Source organism: Physeter macrocephalus, chromosome 6, assembly GCF_002837175.3.
Source record: "Physeter macrocephalus isolate SW-GA chromosome 6, ASM283717v5, whole genome shotgun sequence".
In the NCBI taxonomy this organism is placed as follows: domain Eukaryota; kingdom Metazoa; phylum Chordata; class Mammalia; order Artiodactyla; family Physeteridae; genus Physeter; species Physeter macrocephalus.
The window spans coordinates 77,682,965-77,696,493 of record NC_041219.1 but is presented as its reverse complement, the minus strand read 5'-3'; the positions used below and the strand labels follow the sequence as shown (position 1 = coordinate 77,696,493).

Below are 13,529 nucleotides of genomic sequence, written 5' to 3'. Positions count from 1 at the left end.
AACACCAAAATTTTTGTTTTACTTGTATATTTGAGTGTATTTCTAAAAGAACTTTTAAAAGGGTGGTGTTCTGTGGTTATAACTCCTAAAACTGTGGGCACAAATCTAGTTAGCATTACTAATTTTCTCTTCTTGATGCTTTATATGATGGTTTTGTGATAATTTGTATTTGGACCTTTACACACACACACACACACACACACACACAGACACACACACTCTGCTCTGGATTTGTCCCTTGGGGTTTAGTTTCTGTACATTACCTTTTCATCACCTCTCTTAGTCCAGATGTTCTGGTGAAGTTGGTCCTTGGTTTGGATATTCTAAATTACTTACAAGGTACATGTTTACTGCCAGCTACATTTTTGTTGCATCCAGCCCTGGAGCTGAATCTGCCTTCCTTGCTCGATGTTGAGATATTTTTGATCATGGGAATCACAGTTGACGTTTTTGAACTTAGGCCTCTCACTATTACTGCTCTAAGGCACAGCACCGCATCGAAGAGCTTCAAAAACCTCTGTAACAGCTGTGAGGGGCAGACCACTGGTCAGGCAACATGAGCTCATTCTTAATTGATCTGAATGATTTATAAAATTATTATTCTTAAATTATAACCCTGGATTCTTGTGTATTTTACATCCTCCTTTCAGTAGTTTCAATTCAGGGACAACTTGCCTTAGAACTTCCCATTTATCACAGAAGAAATCCCCTCTGATTTCCCATAGGGCAAAGTAGTGTAGGTTGATGCATATTGAGCTACTTGTGTGCTTAGTATCAAATAGTGGTCCTGTAATAAATGCTCAAAACTTTCCAAGAGGGGGGAATCACATTAATGCAGAGATGCAAAATAAAAGGGGGTGCCTTAGCTTAAATTTTAGCATGTGTCCTCCACTGTGTATGATTCCATTATTTCACAGGATAGTGGGGAGAGTTTGTTGTATTCTCTACTTAAAATCTTGAATTTTAGAAAATGCCTCCTTCCTGCAATTTTATTTTATTTATTTTTAAAAATAAATTTATTTATTTATTTATCCATTTTTGTCTGCGTTGGGTCTTGTCTGCTGCGTGCAGGCTCTCTCCAGTTGCGGCGAGTGGGGGCTACTCCTCGTTGTGGCGTGTGGGCTTCTCATTGCGGTGGCGCCTCTCTCCGTGGAGCACGGGCTCCAGGCGGGTGGGCTTCGGTAGTTGTGGCTCGCGGGCTCTAGGGCGCAGGCTCAGTAGTTGTGGTGCACGGGCCTAGCCGCCCCGCAGCGTGTGGGATTCTCCCCGACCAGGGATCGAACCGGTGTCCCCCGCATTGGCAGGTGGACCCTTAACCACTGCACCACCAGGGAACTACCCTTCCTGCAATTTTAGAATGAGTGTTTGCCAGGAGGGGAGAAGGAGGTAGTAGAAGGCTTGTTAAATACCTGAGCTACTTTGTGTGTTTTAGACACTTGCTATGCTCGTGTGCCTAGAATTGAGGTGGATCCAAGAGGTTTTCACCAGAGCCCTCCTGTCTCGCTTGGTCATGTAATACCGCATTGCTGGGGGTAGGGTGGAGCAGAGAGTTCGCTTTTAATGGTTTCTTGTTATAGCCCTCAACAAAGCTGTGTCATCAATTCCCTTGGCTTTACAGACTATTGCCCAGAAGAAAAGATGTTTGGTTTTCACAAGCCAAAGATGTACCGAAGTATAGAGGGCTGCTGTATTTGCAGAGCTAAATCCTCCAGTTCTCGATTCACTGACAGTAAGCGCTATGAAAAGGACTTCCAGAGCTGTTTTGGGTAAGATCATGTGATGTTTGTACCATTTTTGGAGTGAAAAAGATCACAGTATACAGAAGTATTTCTAAGCAAAGGGATTGGAACAGTGTGCTAATTATTAAAATCACTCATATTCTGATCTAGGTTATTTCAAGGCACTTGCTCTTAAAACAAATCAAACAATACTGACAGCCTTCCTTTTCCCAGATTATGAGGAACTACCAAATTAATTGTGAAGCCCTTTAGAAGTTATAATCAAACAAACCCTTTTGTTTACTTCAGGATGTACAAAGAGTTTTTTTTTTAAATTACCCTTATTCTCTCTTACAGTAATTGTCCTCCACTAGTTTTCTGTCCTTTGTATTGTTTTTCTAAATTATAGAAATATATTTTAACGCAATCTGCTGAGGATACTAATAGGACTTAATGTTCTGCCCTGATACCTGTCAGGCTATGTTAGCTTTTATTTTATAATTTCTTTCTTTATTTATCTTTTGACAATAAACCTCTGCTTAATAAAATGGAAATTACTTTCTAACAAATACTTGGATGAAATAAAATACTTAATGTTGAGCCATTTCCCATGTTAGAAATTAATTTCACCACTGTTCTTTCTTATCAAAACATTTTGTGGATTATTTATTGTTAATCCTAGACTTTGTACTTATTTTGAAGGTTATCAAAGAGTCTCCACTAACCAACCTTGCCTTTTGAAATTACATTTTTCTCCTAATGTCTTTATTTCCAATTGTATATATAATAAATGTTATTAGTATTTTTCTGTGCATTTATAATACAGGAAAAGTATAGTAAATGAAAAATTCCTCAGAGAGAAAATTAAAAAATAGCTTGGTAACTATAGATTTCTTTCCCCCTATGCAGATATATTCATTAAAAAAAAAATTACAGTGCCTCTCTGGTTTTGTTTGTTGTGAAACTAGAATATCATGGCACATTATTTTACTTAAAGGGTCGTGTTTTATTGCTTATGAAGTATCTACACATTTCAAGAAAGATTAATTGGACAGCATTGTTTAAAACCATGGTGACCAGGATCTTCTCTAGGGCTTAAATTTTGCTATTGTTTTAAAAAACATTCTTTATTTTAAAATGACCAAATTGTAGCACATGGAATTAATTCATTGGATCTAGAAGTTAATTATATTTCTGAAATATTCTACAGAAACAATGGAACTGGATCACTCCAGACAATTAGAAATAGCATCTATAAACTATAAATAGTGTTTTTTCTAAAAGAAATGTACTTGCATGAGTTCTTTAATGTAAAGGAGACTAATAAAGGTTTGATTGTTTTCTTATCAGGTTACATGAGACTCGTTCAGGAGACATCTGTAATGCCTGTGTCCTGCTTGTGAAAAGATGGAAGAAATTGCCAGCAGGATCAAAAAAAAACTGGAATCATGTGAGTTCATCTTTCGTCTTTCTCAATTATACCTCTGTTATAATTTAAAGTAACATTATTTTTTCCCCCTAATTTAGGAAATAATATGTTCCTAGGGTAGAAAAGTCTGAAAAGAATAAAGAAAAGCACTAGTTGCTGCTCAGATATAATCACTCAACATTTTGGCATTTGGGGAGCAAAATAGCTTGGTATGGCATTTCTCTAAGGTTGTATCAAATATACCCATTTTTGGAGATCCACAATGTACGTTTCACATATTTTTAGGTTTAACCCAGAAATTCCTAGAGTTAATTAGACATGGATCCTTTTTTTCATCTCCTAGGATTATGTATGTCCTAATTCATGTTGGTACTAATGAGCACATTGGTTTATAATCAGAGCTGGATTAAAGCCTGCCTTTACCACTTACTAGTTGTGAACTTTGGGCAAGTGACATTTATTTATAAAGTGCAAGGATAATAGCTATCGCACAGAACTGTTGTAAGAACTGAATGAGATGATGTATATAAAGTATAACACATAGTAATCACTCAGATAGAAGCTATTGTTATTCTCTATATTAAATCTAGTTGAGATCAAACTGGAATGTAAATGTCTTTTCTATTTGCATTTCACTTTATAACGTCACTAGAATTCTTTAGAAAATATTTTCAATGACTAGAATGACACTGTTAGGTCTTATTTAGTTTTTCTGTATGCTAGCTTTCAGAAGATTTATGACATTTATACAAAATGTTTGTTTTTAAGTGGGCAAAAAATATTTGTTTTTTACCTTTTTTCTTACACTAGCCTTACACTGTCCTTTGGTGACAATGTTTCATTATTATAATAGGTTTCTGTGAGTCTGTTAACCTATAAAAATGTGAGTTTTTCTTTAATTAATAGCTTACCTGGAGAAGATCCAAATTGTGATTTTGAAGGTGATGTCAACCTTTTTACATAAGGGTAGAAATCTGCAAATAGCCGATGTGAGTGAAGGCATGAGAAATGAGACCATATGGGGCTAGACCAGTGGCCACGCTAGGCTGTGGGAGAAAATCCCATTGCCCTCACGTGGCTGACCTCAGGGATTAAGGGTGTGTAGTAAAAAGAGCATAAAGCATAGGTCTGAAAACCCTGATTTGCATCTGGGCCCCTTCCCCACCCTCCCTTGCCCATTTACTAGCTTAGTGAAATAAGGCAAAATACATAGTTGAATGTCTTTTGTTTTTCTTTACCCTAAAACTGGAGTGACAAATTACTGCTTACTGCTTTGTGGTGAAGTTAAAATCAAAAGTATATGAAAACTTTTTGTAAACTGCAGAACATCATCCTATAGAAATGTTAGTTGTTGTTAGGTTTGGTTTTTCTTAACCTACTTGGGTCATTTTCACCATATATAAAATCTATGTAAATTTTTTGTCCAGCAGACTCCTGTTATTACTTACTTCAAAGGAAAAAAACCACTAGATAAATTATTCTTTAATACCATGTGATGATTAAAAGTACACATGAGCTCTCAAACACTGAGTAGAAAATTCAAATTTGGCTCCTTCAAATAAGCATTCGTCTGAACGAAGGGAATACAGCGGTGTCATTTTTAAAATGGTATTAAATATTCAGTATTTTCTTCCAGGTGGTAGATGCAAGGGCAGGACCCAGTCTAAAGACTACCCTGAAACCAAAGAAAGTGAAAACTCTATCTGGAAACAGGATAAAAAGCAACCAGATCAGTAAACTGCAGAAGGAATTTAAACGTCACAGTAAGTTTGATATTGAAACATGAGGATTTAAGGATAGTTGTTTTGTTTTTATTTTTGTCTGGGGTGGCACATGGCATGTATGGACCATTTTTTCTTTTATTGCTTTTTTAAAAAAGAGTGGGAGGCATTGTTGACTTGGGAGAGATATTTTATTTCTATGAAATCTTCGAACTTTATCTTTGATTTTGGTGTCTTAAAAGTACTTTCACCAGCCACTTCTTCAGATTGTGCTAAGAACACTCAGACCATTCTGATCTCTTTATTGACATCTTAATTTTCTAGAAGATGAATTTTTCAAGTTTGTTTACTTGATTTTTATTCTTAAGGAGTTTGAGGCCTGGAGATATGCAGAAAGGTATATAAATAATTAGTGGACAATCTGAGACTAAAGCTCAGGTTCTCTGGAGAGTAGTTTTGGAAATCATAACTCAGATATTGTAGTAAAAGCCAGCCTCAAGACGTTTAGGTTTAAGGGGGCTTGGTGTGTTGTGTGGGGTGAGAGGATGGGAAAGGAATGATAAATTAACATTAAGCTCGTCTACTTTTATTGGAAGTCATTGGGGGCCGGGGACCTTTTATGGTACTTCTGTATTTAGGAATTAAGATTTCAGATTTTGAAAAGGAAATCCACTGCATATAATGTTATTACATTATTTATTACACCCAGGGGGGTCTGAGGCAGCACTGTTGAATCAAAGACATTAGTGTTTCTGTGGGAAAAATGTAGGCCTATTCATATAGGTGGAATAAACTAACTGTAAATAAGCTAGTCAGGTTTGCTTACCTAATTATAGTCCAGGCCAGGCCAGATTTTGTAACCAAATGGGTTAGGAATAAACTTTTTTTTTTTTTTTGTGGTACGCGGGCCTCTCACTGTTGTGGCCTCTCCCGTTGCGGAGCACAGGGTCCGGACGCGCAGGCTCAGTGGCCATGGCTCACGGGCCCAGCCGCTCCGCGGTATGTGGGATCTTCCTGGACCGGGGCACAAACCCGCGTCCCCCGCATCAGCAGGTGGACTCTCAGCCACTGCGCCACCAGGGAAGCCCCCTAAACTTTTGTTTTGAGAACCTTTTCAGAATTGTAGGTAGACCTGTATTGGCGTTTTCAGGATTAAAAAAAAAAAATCTGGGTAATTCCCTGGCCGTCCAGTGGTTAGGACTCTGAGGTTCCACCGCAGGGGGCACGAGTTCCATCCCTGGTTGGGGAACTAAGATGCCGCATCCCGCTCAGTGCGGCTAAAAAAAAAATCTGTAGGACCTTGTTAGACAAAGTTTTATCAATCAGTGCTTGTTTTAGAAAAAGGAAAAAGACAAGTTACTGATCAGATAGAATGAGAGGAAGGAAGGAGAACTATCATCTCTTGAGCATTTTGGTATATGTACCAAGCACTTTACATACATAATTATCCCAATGATTTCTGTTTTAGAGATTGGAATAGGAAGTACAAAGTAGTGATTTCACCTTGACCCGAGGTCACTTAGTAAGTGGTAGAGTGAATTTGACCTGGGGTTTGTCTAATTTCAAAGCCCTGTGCTGTTTCTACAATATCGTTCTGCTCTCTGGGATAGTGTAACTCATGCTGCAGGACTCCAAAGTCTTTCCAGGTCTGCTACTAACTCTGCTCTCAGGTAAGTTGGTGTTACCAGTCCATAGGTATTCTGATAATATATTTACTCTTTGGCTAAAATATTTTAATACATTTATAGTAAAATATTTAGGCAATATCAAATATGTGTATATTTTAATTATACATGTTTCTTAACCAGCTATCACCGAGGGGGAAGAAAGACTGACTTTACCCTTTATTCTCGTTAAATGTTTTAGTGAACATTTAGAAAAGAGTAATTTTCTTCTATAACTTGGGGGGGTAGAGAAATTGATATTTGTTGTATATTCTTAGCGTCTCCCTTTAATTATAGGGAAAGTGACATCTGACTAACTTTTGCCTTACCTAAGGGAATATGTCCAGTGTAATTTTATTAGATTTTTGTGATAAAGCTGTGCTGTGGAGGGGTTGGAAACTGAAAATAACTGGGTTTTGGAGACTCAGAGTGAAACATGATTTTCCCAGGTGCATTGTGAATTGCTAGCAGCTGTGTGCACCATACCAGTTTTGAGATATTTGAATTTTTATACATCACCAACTAAATGGTTTCCCTGCCTCTGGTTATATATTTGCTTCCATGCATCTTGCATGTACCTGCCCTGAATTCCTCTTCCTGGGACACTCTTCCCTTTTTGGTGTACTGGAAAGGCATTGGACCTAGGGCTTGAAGATCTGGATTTGAGTTACAGTTCTTGAACAAATATGTGACCCTGGTGTTGCTTAACATTTAACCACAATTTCCTAATCAGAGAAGTGAGGATAATCAAGTAAAAGGGGTTTTGTAAAACAAAACAAAGCAAAATAAATTCCCATATAAATGTTAGCCATTCTTTTTGTCATTCTTCTTCCTAAAACCTGCAATGATTCTGGTTGCTATAGAATAAAATGGAAAACCCCTAGCAAGTCTTTGGATGTACCATTTTAGGGAAAGGGTCAGTTCCCTTCGTGTGCATAGTGTATTCTGCTTCCACAATTTTACTCATCATCCCCACCTACCCCATGCTATCTAACTAGTCTTTTGTGCCTTTCCAAATCATACCTACCTAATGTTTAAGACTTCAAAAATTTCAGTTCTTTGAAGAATTCCCAGATTTACATTCTAGAAGAGAGGATTTTTTTTCCCTAACTGCGATTCTATATATAATTGTATCCTAGTGTCCCAGGTGTTAGATTGAATCATATAAAATTGCCATTTTTATAGGTAGACATGGTCAAATAACTGCGATTTCAAATGGTTCATAGATATTAAACACTTCCTAGGATAGTGATGACTATCACTAGAGCAGCATAGAGATGACTGCTATGGCTGTTAATTATTAGGGAAGTCTTTTTTTTTTTTTTTTCTAAACACACACCCTATAGCAGTGTATGAGCTGTTTATTTAGTTAGTTAGTTAGTTTGCACTGGGTCTTAGTTGTGACGTGCGGGATCTTTAGTTGCAGCATGTGGACTTCTTAGTTGCGGCATGTGGATTTCTTCATAGTTGCAGCACGCGGACTCTTATTTGTGGCATGTGGGCTTCTCAGTTGCGGTATGTGGACTTCTTAGTTGCGGCACGCATGCAGGATCTAGTTCCCCAACCAGGGATTGAACCTGGGCCCCTTGTGTTGGGAGCGCGGAGTCTTACTCACTGGACCACCAGGGAAGTCCCAGGGAAGTCTTTTAAATATTTCTGTAGACTTATTCCTTTAAAGCCTGCTACTCCCTTTTATTTATTTTATTTTTTTACATTCTTTTTTTAATATTCTTTTCCATTATGGTTTATCATAAGATATTGAATATAGTCCTCTGTGCTATACAGTAGGACCTTGTTGTTTATCCATTCTATATGTAAAAGCTTACTGCACCCTCCTACTTCCTCTCTCCCTCAGCCCCCTCCCCCTTGGCAACAACCAGTCTATTCTCTATGTCCGTGATTTTGTTTCTGTTTCATAGATAGGTTCATTTGTGTCATATTTTAGATTCCACATATAAGTGATTTCATATGGTATTTGTCTTTCTCTTTCTGACTTACTTCACTTAGTATGATAATCTCTAGTTGCATCCATCTTGCTGCACATGGCATTGTTTCATTCTTTTTTATGTAAAGCCTGCTACTCTTGAGAATTTTGTTTGGTTGTTTTTTCATGAAGTTAAGCTATTCATATATTGGAAGTAAATGAACATATTAAAAACACCAATGGTGCTTTCTTTGTTTTAGATACTTAGTTTTATGCTATTTTATATAAACTTTTGTTAATAGAAAATGCTTGTGAGCTCTATTCAAAAAAGTTTTCTTTAGTCTGTTTCTTCCCATGTAGGATATGACACAGGGTTTGATGTCTAGTGGATACTTAATAAATATTTGATTAGTTCTATGAATTGGAGGATTATTCTATCCACCTGTCCTGGGGGGTGGGTGGCGATGAGTCTTTAGCCAAAGGTAAGATGTGTGGTAGGCTCAACCCCTGTCTGATATTGCTGTTGCTGAGAATAGCAGTATGATAGCTTTATAGCTCAGTGACCATCAACCAAAAGATTTATTTTCTGGCTTGTAAATTTATATGAAGTCTTCTGAGAGCAAAAACACTAAATCATGTTTAGCTTGTATCTGATGAATTGCGTTTACTCCTTATTAAGTCAGGATCTATTGTTTTCCCTTTATGGGTAAGGTATCATTTTTCTTTGGATGCTTTCAAGATTTTTTTTTTTCTTTAGTGTTCAGAAGTTTAATTATTAATGTGTCTTGGCATTGATTTCTTTGGGTTCATCCTGTTTGGGGTTTGCTCAGCTTCTTGAATCTATAGGTTTATGTCTCTTGCCAAGTTTGGCACGTTTTCAATGGTTATATTTGAGTATTTTTTCACCTCCGCCCTCTTTCTCCTCTTCTTCCAGGACTGCAGTCACATGAATGTATGTTTTTTGTTGTAGTTCCACAGGTCTCTAAGGCTCTTTCATTTGTTTTCTTTGTGTTGTACAGGTTGGGTAATTTCTGTTGTTCTTTCTTCCAGTTCACTGATTGTTTCCTCTGTCTCCTCCATTCTGCTGTTGAGCCTGTCTACTGAGCTTTTTATTTCATTTATTGTATTTTTTCGGTTTGGATTTCAGTTCCTTGGTTCTTTATAGCTGCTTTTCTTTTTTTAACTGAGGCCTACTTGCTGAGGCTATGTTTTCATTTATTTCAAGCTTGTTCATAACGGCTTATTGAAGCATTTTTGTCATAGCTGCTTTAAAATCTTTGTCAGGTCATTCTAACGTCTCTGTCATCTTGGTGTTTAATAGATGCTTGACTTTTCATTCCATTTGAGACCTTCCTGGTTCTGGATATGATAACGATTTTTTATTGAAACCTAGACATTTTAAAATTGTGTTGTGAGACTCTGAGTTTTATTACTTCTGTTTTAACTGGCTTTTTTTTTTCCAGAAGGGGAAATGGGGGGGCACCACCTTGTTACTGCCAAGTGGTGTTAAGTGTCAGGTTCTCCCTCAGCCTCCATTGGTATCTGAGGTAGGAGGAGCTCCTGACTGCGGCTGGGTGGGGGTGGGCGGGGAATTAAGGCTCCACGTGGTGAGGGTGCTCCTGTTCCTGGTGGGCCACAGTGAAGTCTCTGACTCTTCAGAGGGCTTCCACTGACATCACCCTGGTGGAGGTGTTGGGCGGCCTCCTAACAGTCTTGGGAGGATGGAAACCTACGCTCCCCACTTGGCCTTTGCTCCTGTGGGTGGGGGTGGGGACCCTTTTTTTTCTGTGGTGTTTGGCTGGATCAAAGGGGTTATTGTCTCCGAAAGGATTCCTCTCTCGCTAAGCTGCCCCTTTCCTAGTCCTTTGGCTAGAGAGGGCAGGCTTCTGTTGTGTGTGTGTGTGTGTGTGTGTGTGTGTGTGTGTGTGTGTGTGTGTATGTATATCTGCACCCATTGGCATTTCTGAGTTGTTGGCTTCTTCAGCTGCAAGACTGGGATTTAGGAGGCAAAAAGAAAACCCATAAAAGCTAGGGAGCTCACCCCCGCTTCCTTCCTTAAGTCTCGAGCTCACTAGCTGTAGCTGACTTTCAGAGTGTTTAGTTTTGTTTTATATGTTGTGTCCGTATCTATTTTTAGTTGTACTTATTAGCAGGAGAATAGAGAAAAGTATGTCGGCTCTTCATCTTATTGGAAGCTCATTTTCTTTTAGATACACTTTAGTACAGATATCTTCAAATGTCAGTGCATAGAAAATAAATTTTTTCTTTCTTTTTTTTTTTTTTTACTATCTCATTCACTGTGTTTTATGCTGAGGCTTAGTTGCAGCTGCATATAATGAAATTATAATTTGTTTTCACTTTATTTCAGATTCTGATGCTCACAGTACCACCTCAAGTGCCTCTCCAGCTCAATCTCCTTGTTATAGTAACCAGTCAGATGATGGCTCAGATACAGAGATGGCTTCTGGCTCTAACAGAACGCCAGTGTTTTCCTTTTTAGATCTCACATACTGGAAAAGGTAAAAGCAACAGAACATGTCTCTTTAACCAGCAAACCTTCTTAATTATAGGCAACGGTTTCCCACTTCCTTAGCAATTAAATGGCATTTGGCACACAGCTGGTAGCGTATGTGTTTGGAGGTGGATTAGGCAAGAATGGAGCTGAGAGTGTCGATTTTGTGTGTTTTTTCTATTAAAATTGATTTAAAGTAGAAATCATGTTAAGAAACTAAATTTCCTATGATGGAGTGTACTAGGTATTCATTCTGACCAACTCTCCCACTGAAAAAAAGTAAAAGGGCTAGAAGTATATATATTTTTATGTCTTTAAAATGGCATTACAAGTAGACAAGTTAATAAGGAATAATCAGAGGCCAAATGTTGAGTGAATGAGGGACCCCAAAGTCAAAAAAGAGATAATAGACTAGGAAAGAGAGAATATTTAAAGAGAAAGTGGTTAAGGATTTTCTAGTTCACAGATTTGGGAAGACTAACAAGTTAAAAGCAAGGTAATAAGCAATTATCTTATGGGTGAAGAAGATTCACCCGTAGATACATCATAGGGAAACCAGTCAGATGATGGCTCAGATACAGAGATGGCTTCTGGCTCTAACAGAACGCCAGTGTTTTCCTTTTTAGATCTCACATACTGGAAAAGGTAAAAGCAACAGAACATGTCTCTTTAACCAGCAAACCTTCTTAATTATAGGCAACGGTTTCCCACTTCCTTAGCAATTAAATGGCATTTGGCACACAGCTGGTAGCGTATGTGTTTGGAGGTGGATTAGGCAAGAATGGAGCTGAGAGTGTCGATTTTGTGTGTTTTTTCTATTAAAATTGATTTAAAGTAGAAATCATGTTAAGAAACTAAATTTCCTATGATGGAGTGTACTAGGTATTCATTCTGACCAACTCTCCCACTGAAAAAAAGTAAAAGGGCTAGAAGTATATATATTTTTATGTCTTTAAAATGGCATTACAAGTAGACAAGTTAATAAGGAATAATCAGAGGCCAAATGTTGAGTGAATGAGGGACCCCAAAGTCAAAAAAGAGATAATAGACTAGGAAAGAGAGAATATTTAAAGAGAAAGTGGTTAAGGATTTTCTAGTTCACAGATTTGGGAAGACTAACAAGTTAAAAGCAAGGTAATAAGCAATTATCTTATGGGTGAAGAAGATTCACCCATAGATACATCATAGGGAAACTGTGGAACATGGGAGGCAAAACAGATTTTAAGTAGTGAGAAAATAAACACATTATTTTCAAAGGAACAGCAAACCTACAAGCTGAATTCTCAGCATGAACAACGGAAGCCATAAAACAATAGATTAATACCTTCAATGGCCCAAGAGATAATAGCTCTCAACTTAAAATTATATATATGTAGCAAAAATATCTTTCGTCAATGAGGGCATAGGACTTTTTGACTAGAAAAAGAAAATTGAGAGTGTGCTGCCAAACTGACTCAATAACGAAAATTCTATAGGCAGAAAAAAGAGATCCAAGATTGAAATTCTGAGAAGGATAAATAAATATTTGTTGCCTATAGGTAAATTTAAATAAACACTGAAGGCTTAAAATGATAATAGATGGGAATTTTAAAAAAAGAATTAAATGACAACAGTAACATATATGTTAAAGTAATAGAAGTGATGGGAGTTAAAATGTCCTAATATCTTTGTATTGTTGAGAATAAATGTATTGAATAACTTTAGAATTTGATTAATTAACTGTATAACCACTAAAAGAATAAAAATAAGAATGTAAAACCTCCAGAGAAGAAGGGAAGGATGGAGAGTTTTAAAATATACCTAGCAGGACTTCCCTGGTGGCGCAGTGGTTAAGAATCTGCCTGCCAATGCAGGGGACATGGGTTCGATCCCTGGTCCAGGAAGATCCCAGGTAAGCCCGTGCATCACAACTACTGAGCCCGCAAGCCACAACTACTGAAGCCCGCGCACCTAGAGCCCTTGCTCCGCAGCAAGAGAAGCCATCGCAATGAGAAGCCTGCGTGCCTCAACGAAGAGCAGCCCCTGGTCGCTGCAACTAGAGAAAGCCTGCGTGCAGCAACGAGGACCCAATGCATCAATCAATCAATCAATCAGTCAATCAATCTAGCAAAATAAAATGATGAAAACCTCCATATATTTGTAAATTAAGAAACCATGGGTTCAAGAAGAAAGTATAAGTTAGAAAATCCTTATAACTAAAAAATAACTGAAAAATACCACAAATCAAAACATGTGGTATGAAGTTAAAGAGGTAGATAGAAGAAAAGTTGCCTTTAATGCTTCTTACAAAAGAAAGATTTTAAAATAAATGAAGTTACATGTATCCAATTTAAAGATTAATGAAGCTCAATATAAAGAAAAATAAAAGCAAGGAAATCCTAAAGATAGGAGTAGAAATAAATGGAGTAGAAAATCAATATGAATGGATAGTATCAGTAAAGCTAAGAGTTGGTTCTTGAAAAAGATAACCAAAAAAGTTACTAGAGATAAAGCAGGTCAAGAAAAAGAGATGGGGGCTTCCCTGGTGGCACAGTGGTTGAGAGTACGCCTGCCGATGCAGG

The 13,529-nt window shown here is 37.6% G+C and overlaps 1 protein-coding gene across 1 annotated transcript in view; it reads left to right on the top strand.

Annotated features, from left to right (window-relative positions):
• Nucleotides 1-13,529, top strand: part of SINHCAF (SIN3-HDAC complex associated factor) — a 30,179-nt gene that overhangs the window by 12,490 nt on the left and 4,160 nt on the right. Inside the window, exons 2-5 of the mRNA XM_007117544.4 lie at nucleotides 1,619-1,766; nucleotides 3,069-3,168; nucleotides 4,784-4,910; nucleotides 10,825-10,975. Of these exons, the coding sequence (XP_007117606.1) occupies nucleotides 1,619-1,766; nucleotides 3,069-3,168; nucleotides 4,784-4,910; nucleotides 10,825-10,975 (526 nt within the window). The remainder of the gene's footprint in view (nucleotides 1-1,618; nucleotides 1,767-3,068; nucleotides 3,169-4,783; nucleotides 4,911-10,824; nucleotides 10,976-13,529) is intronic.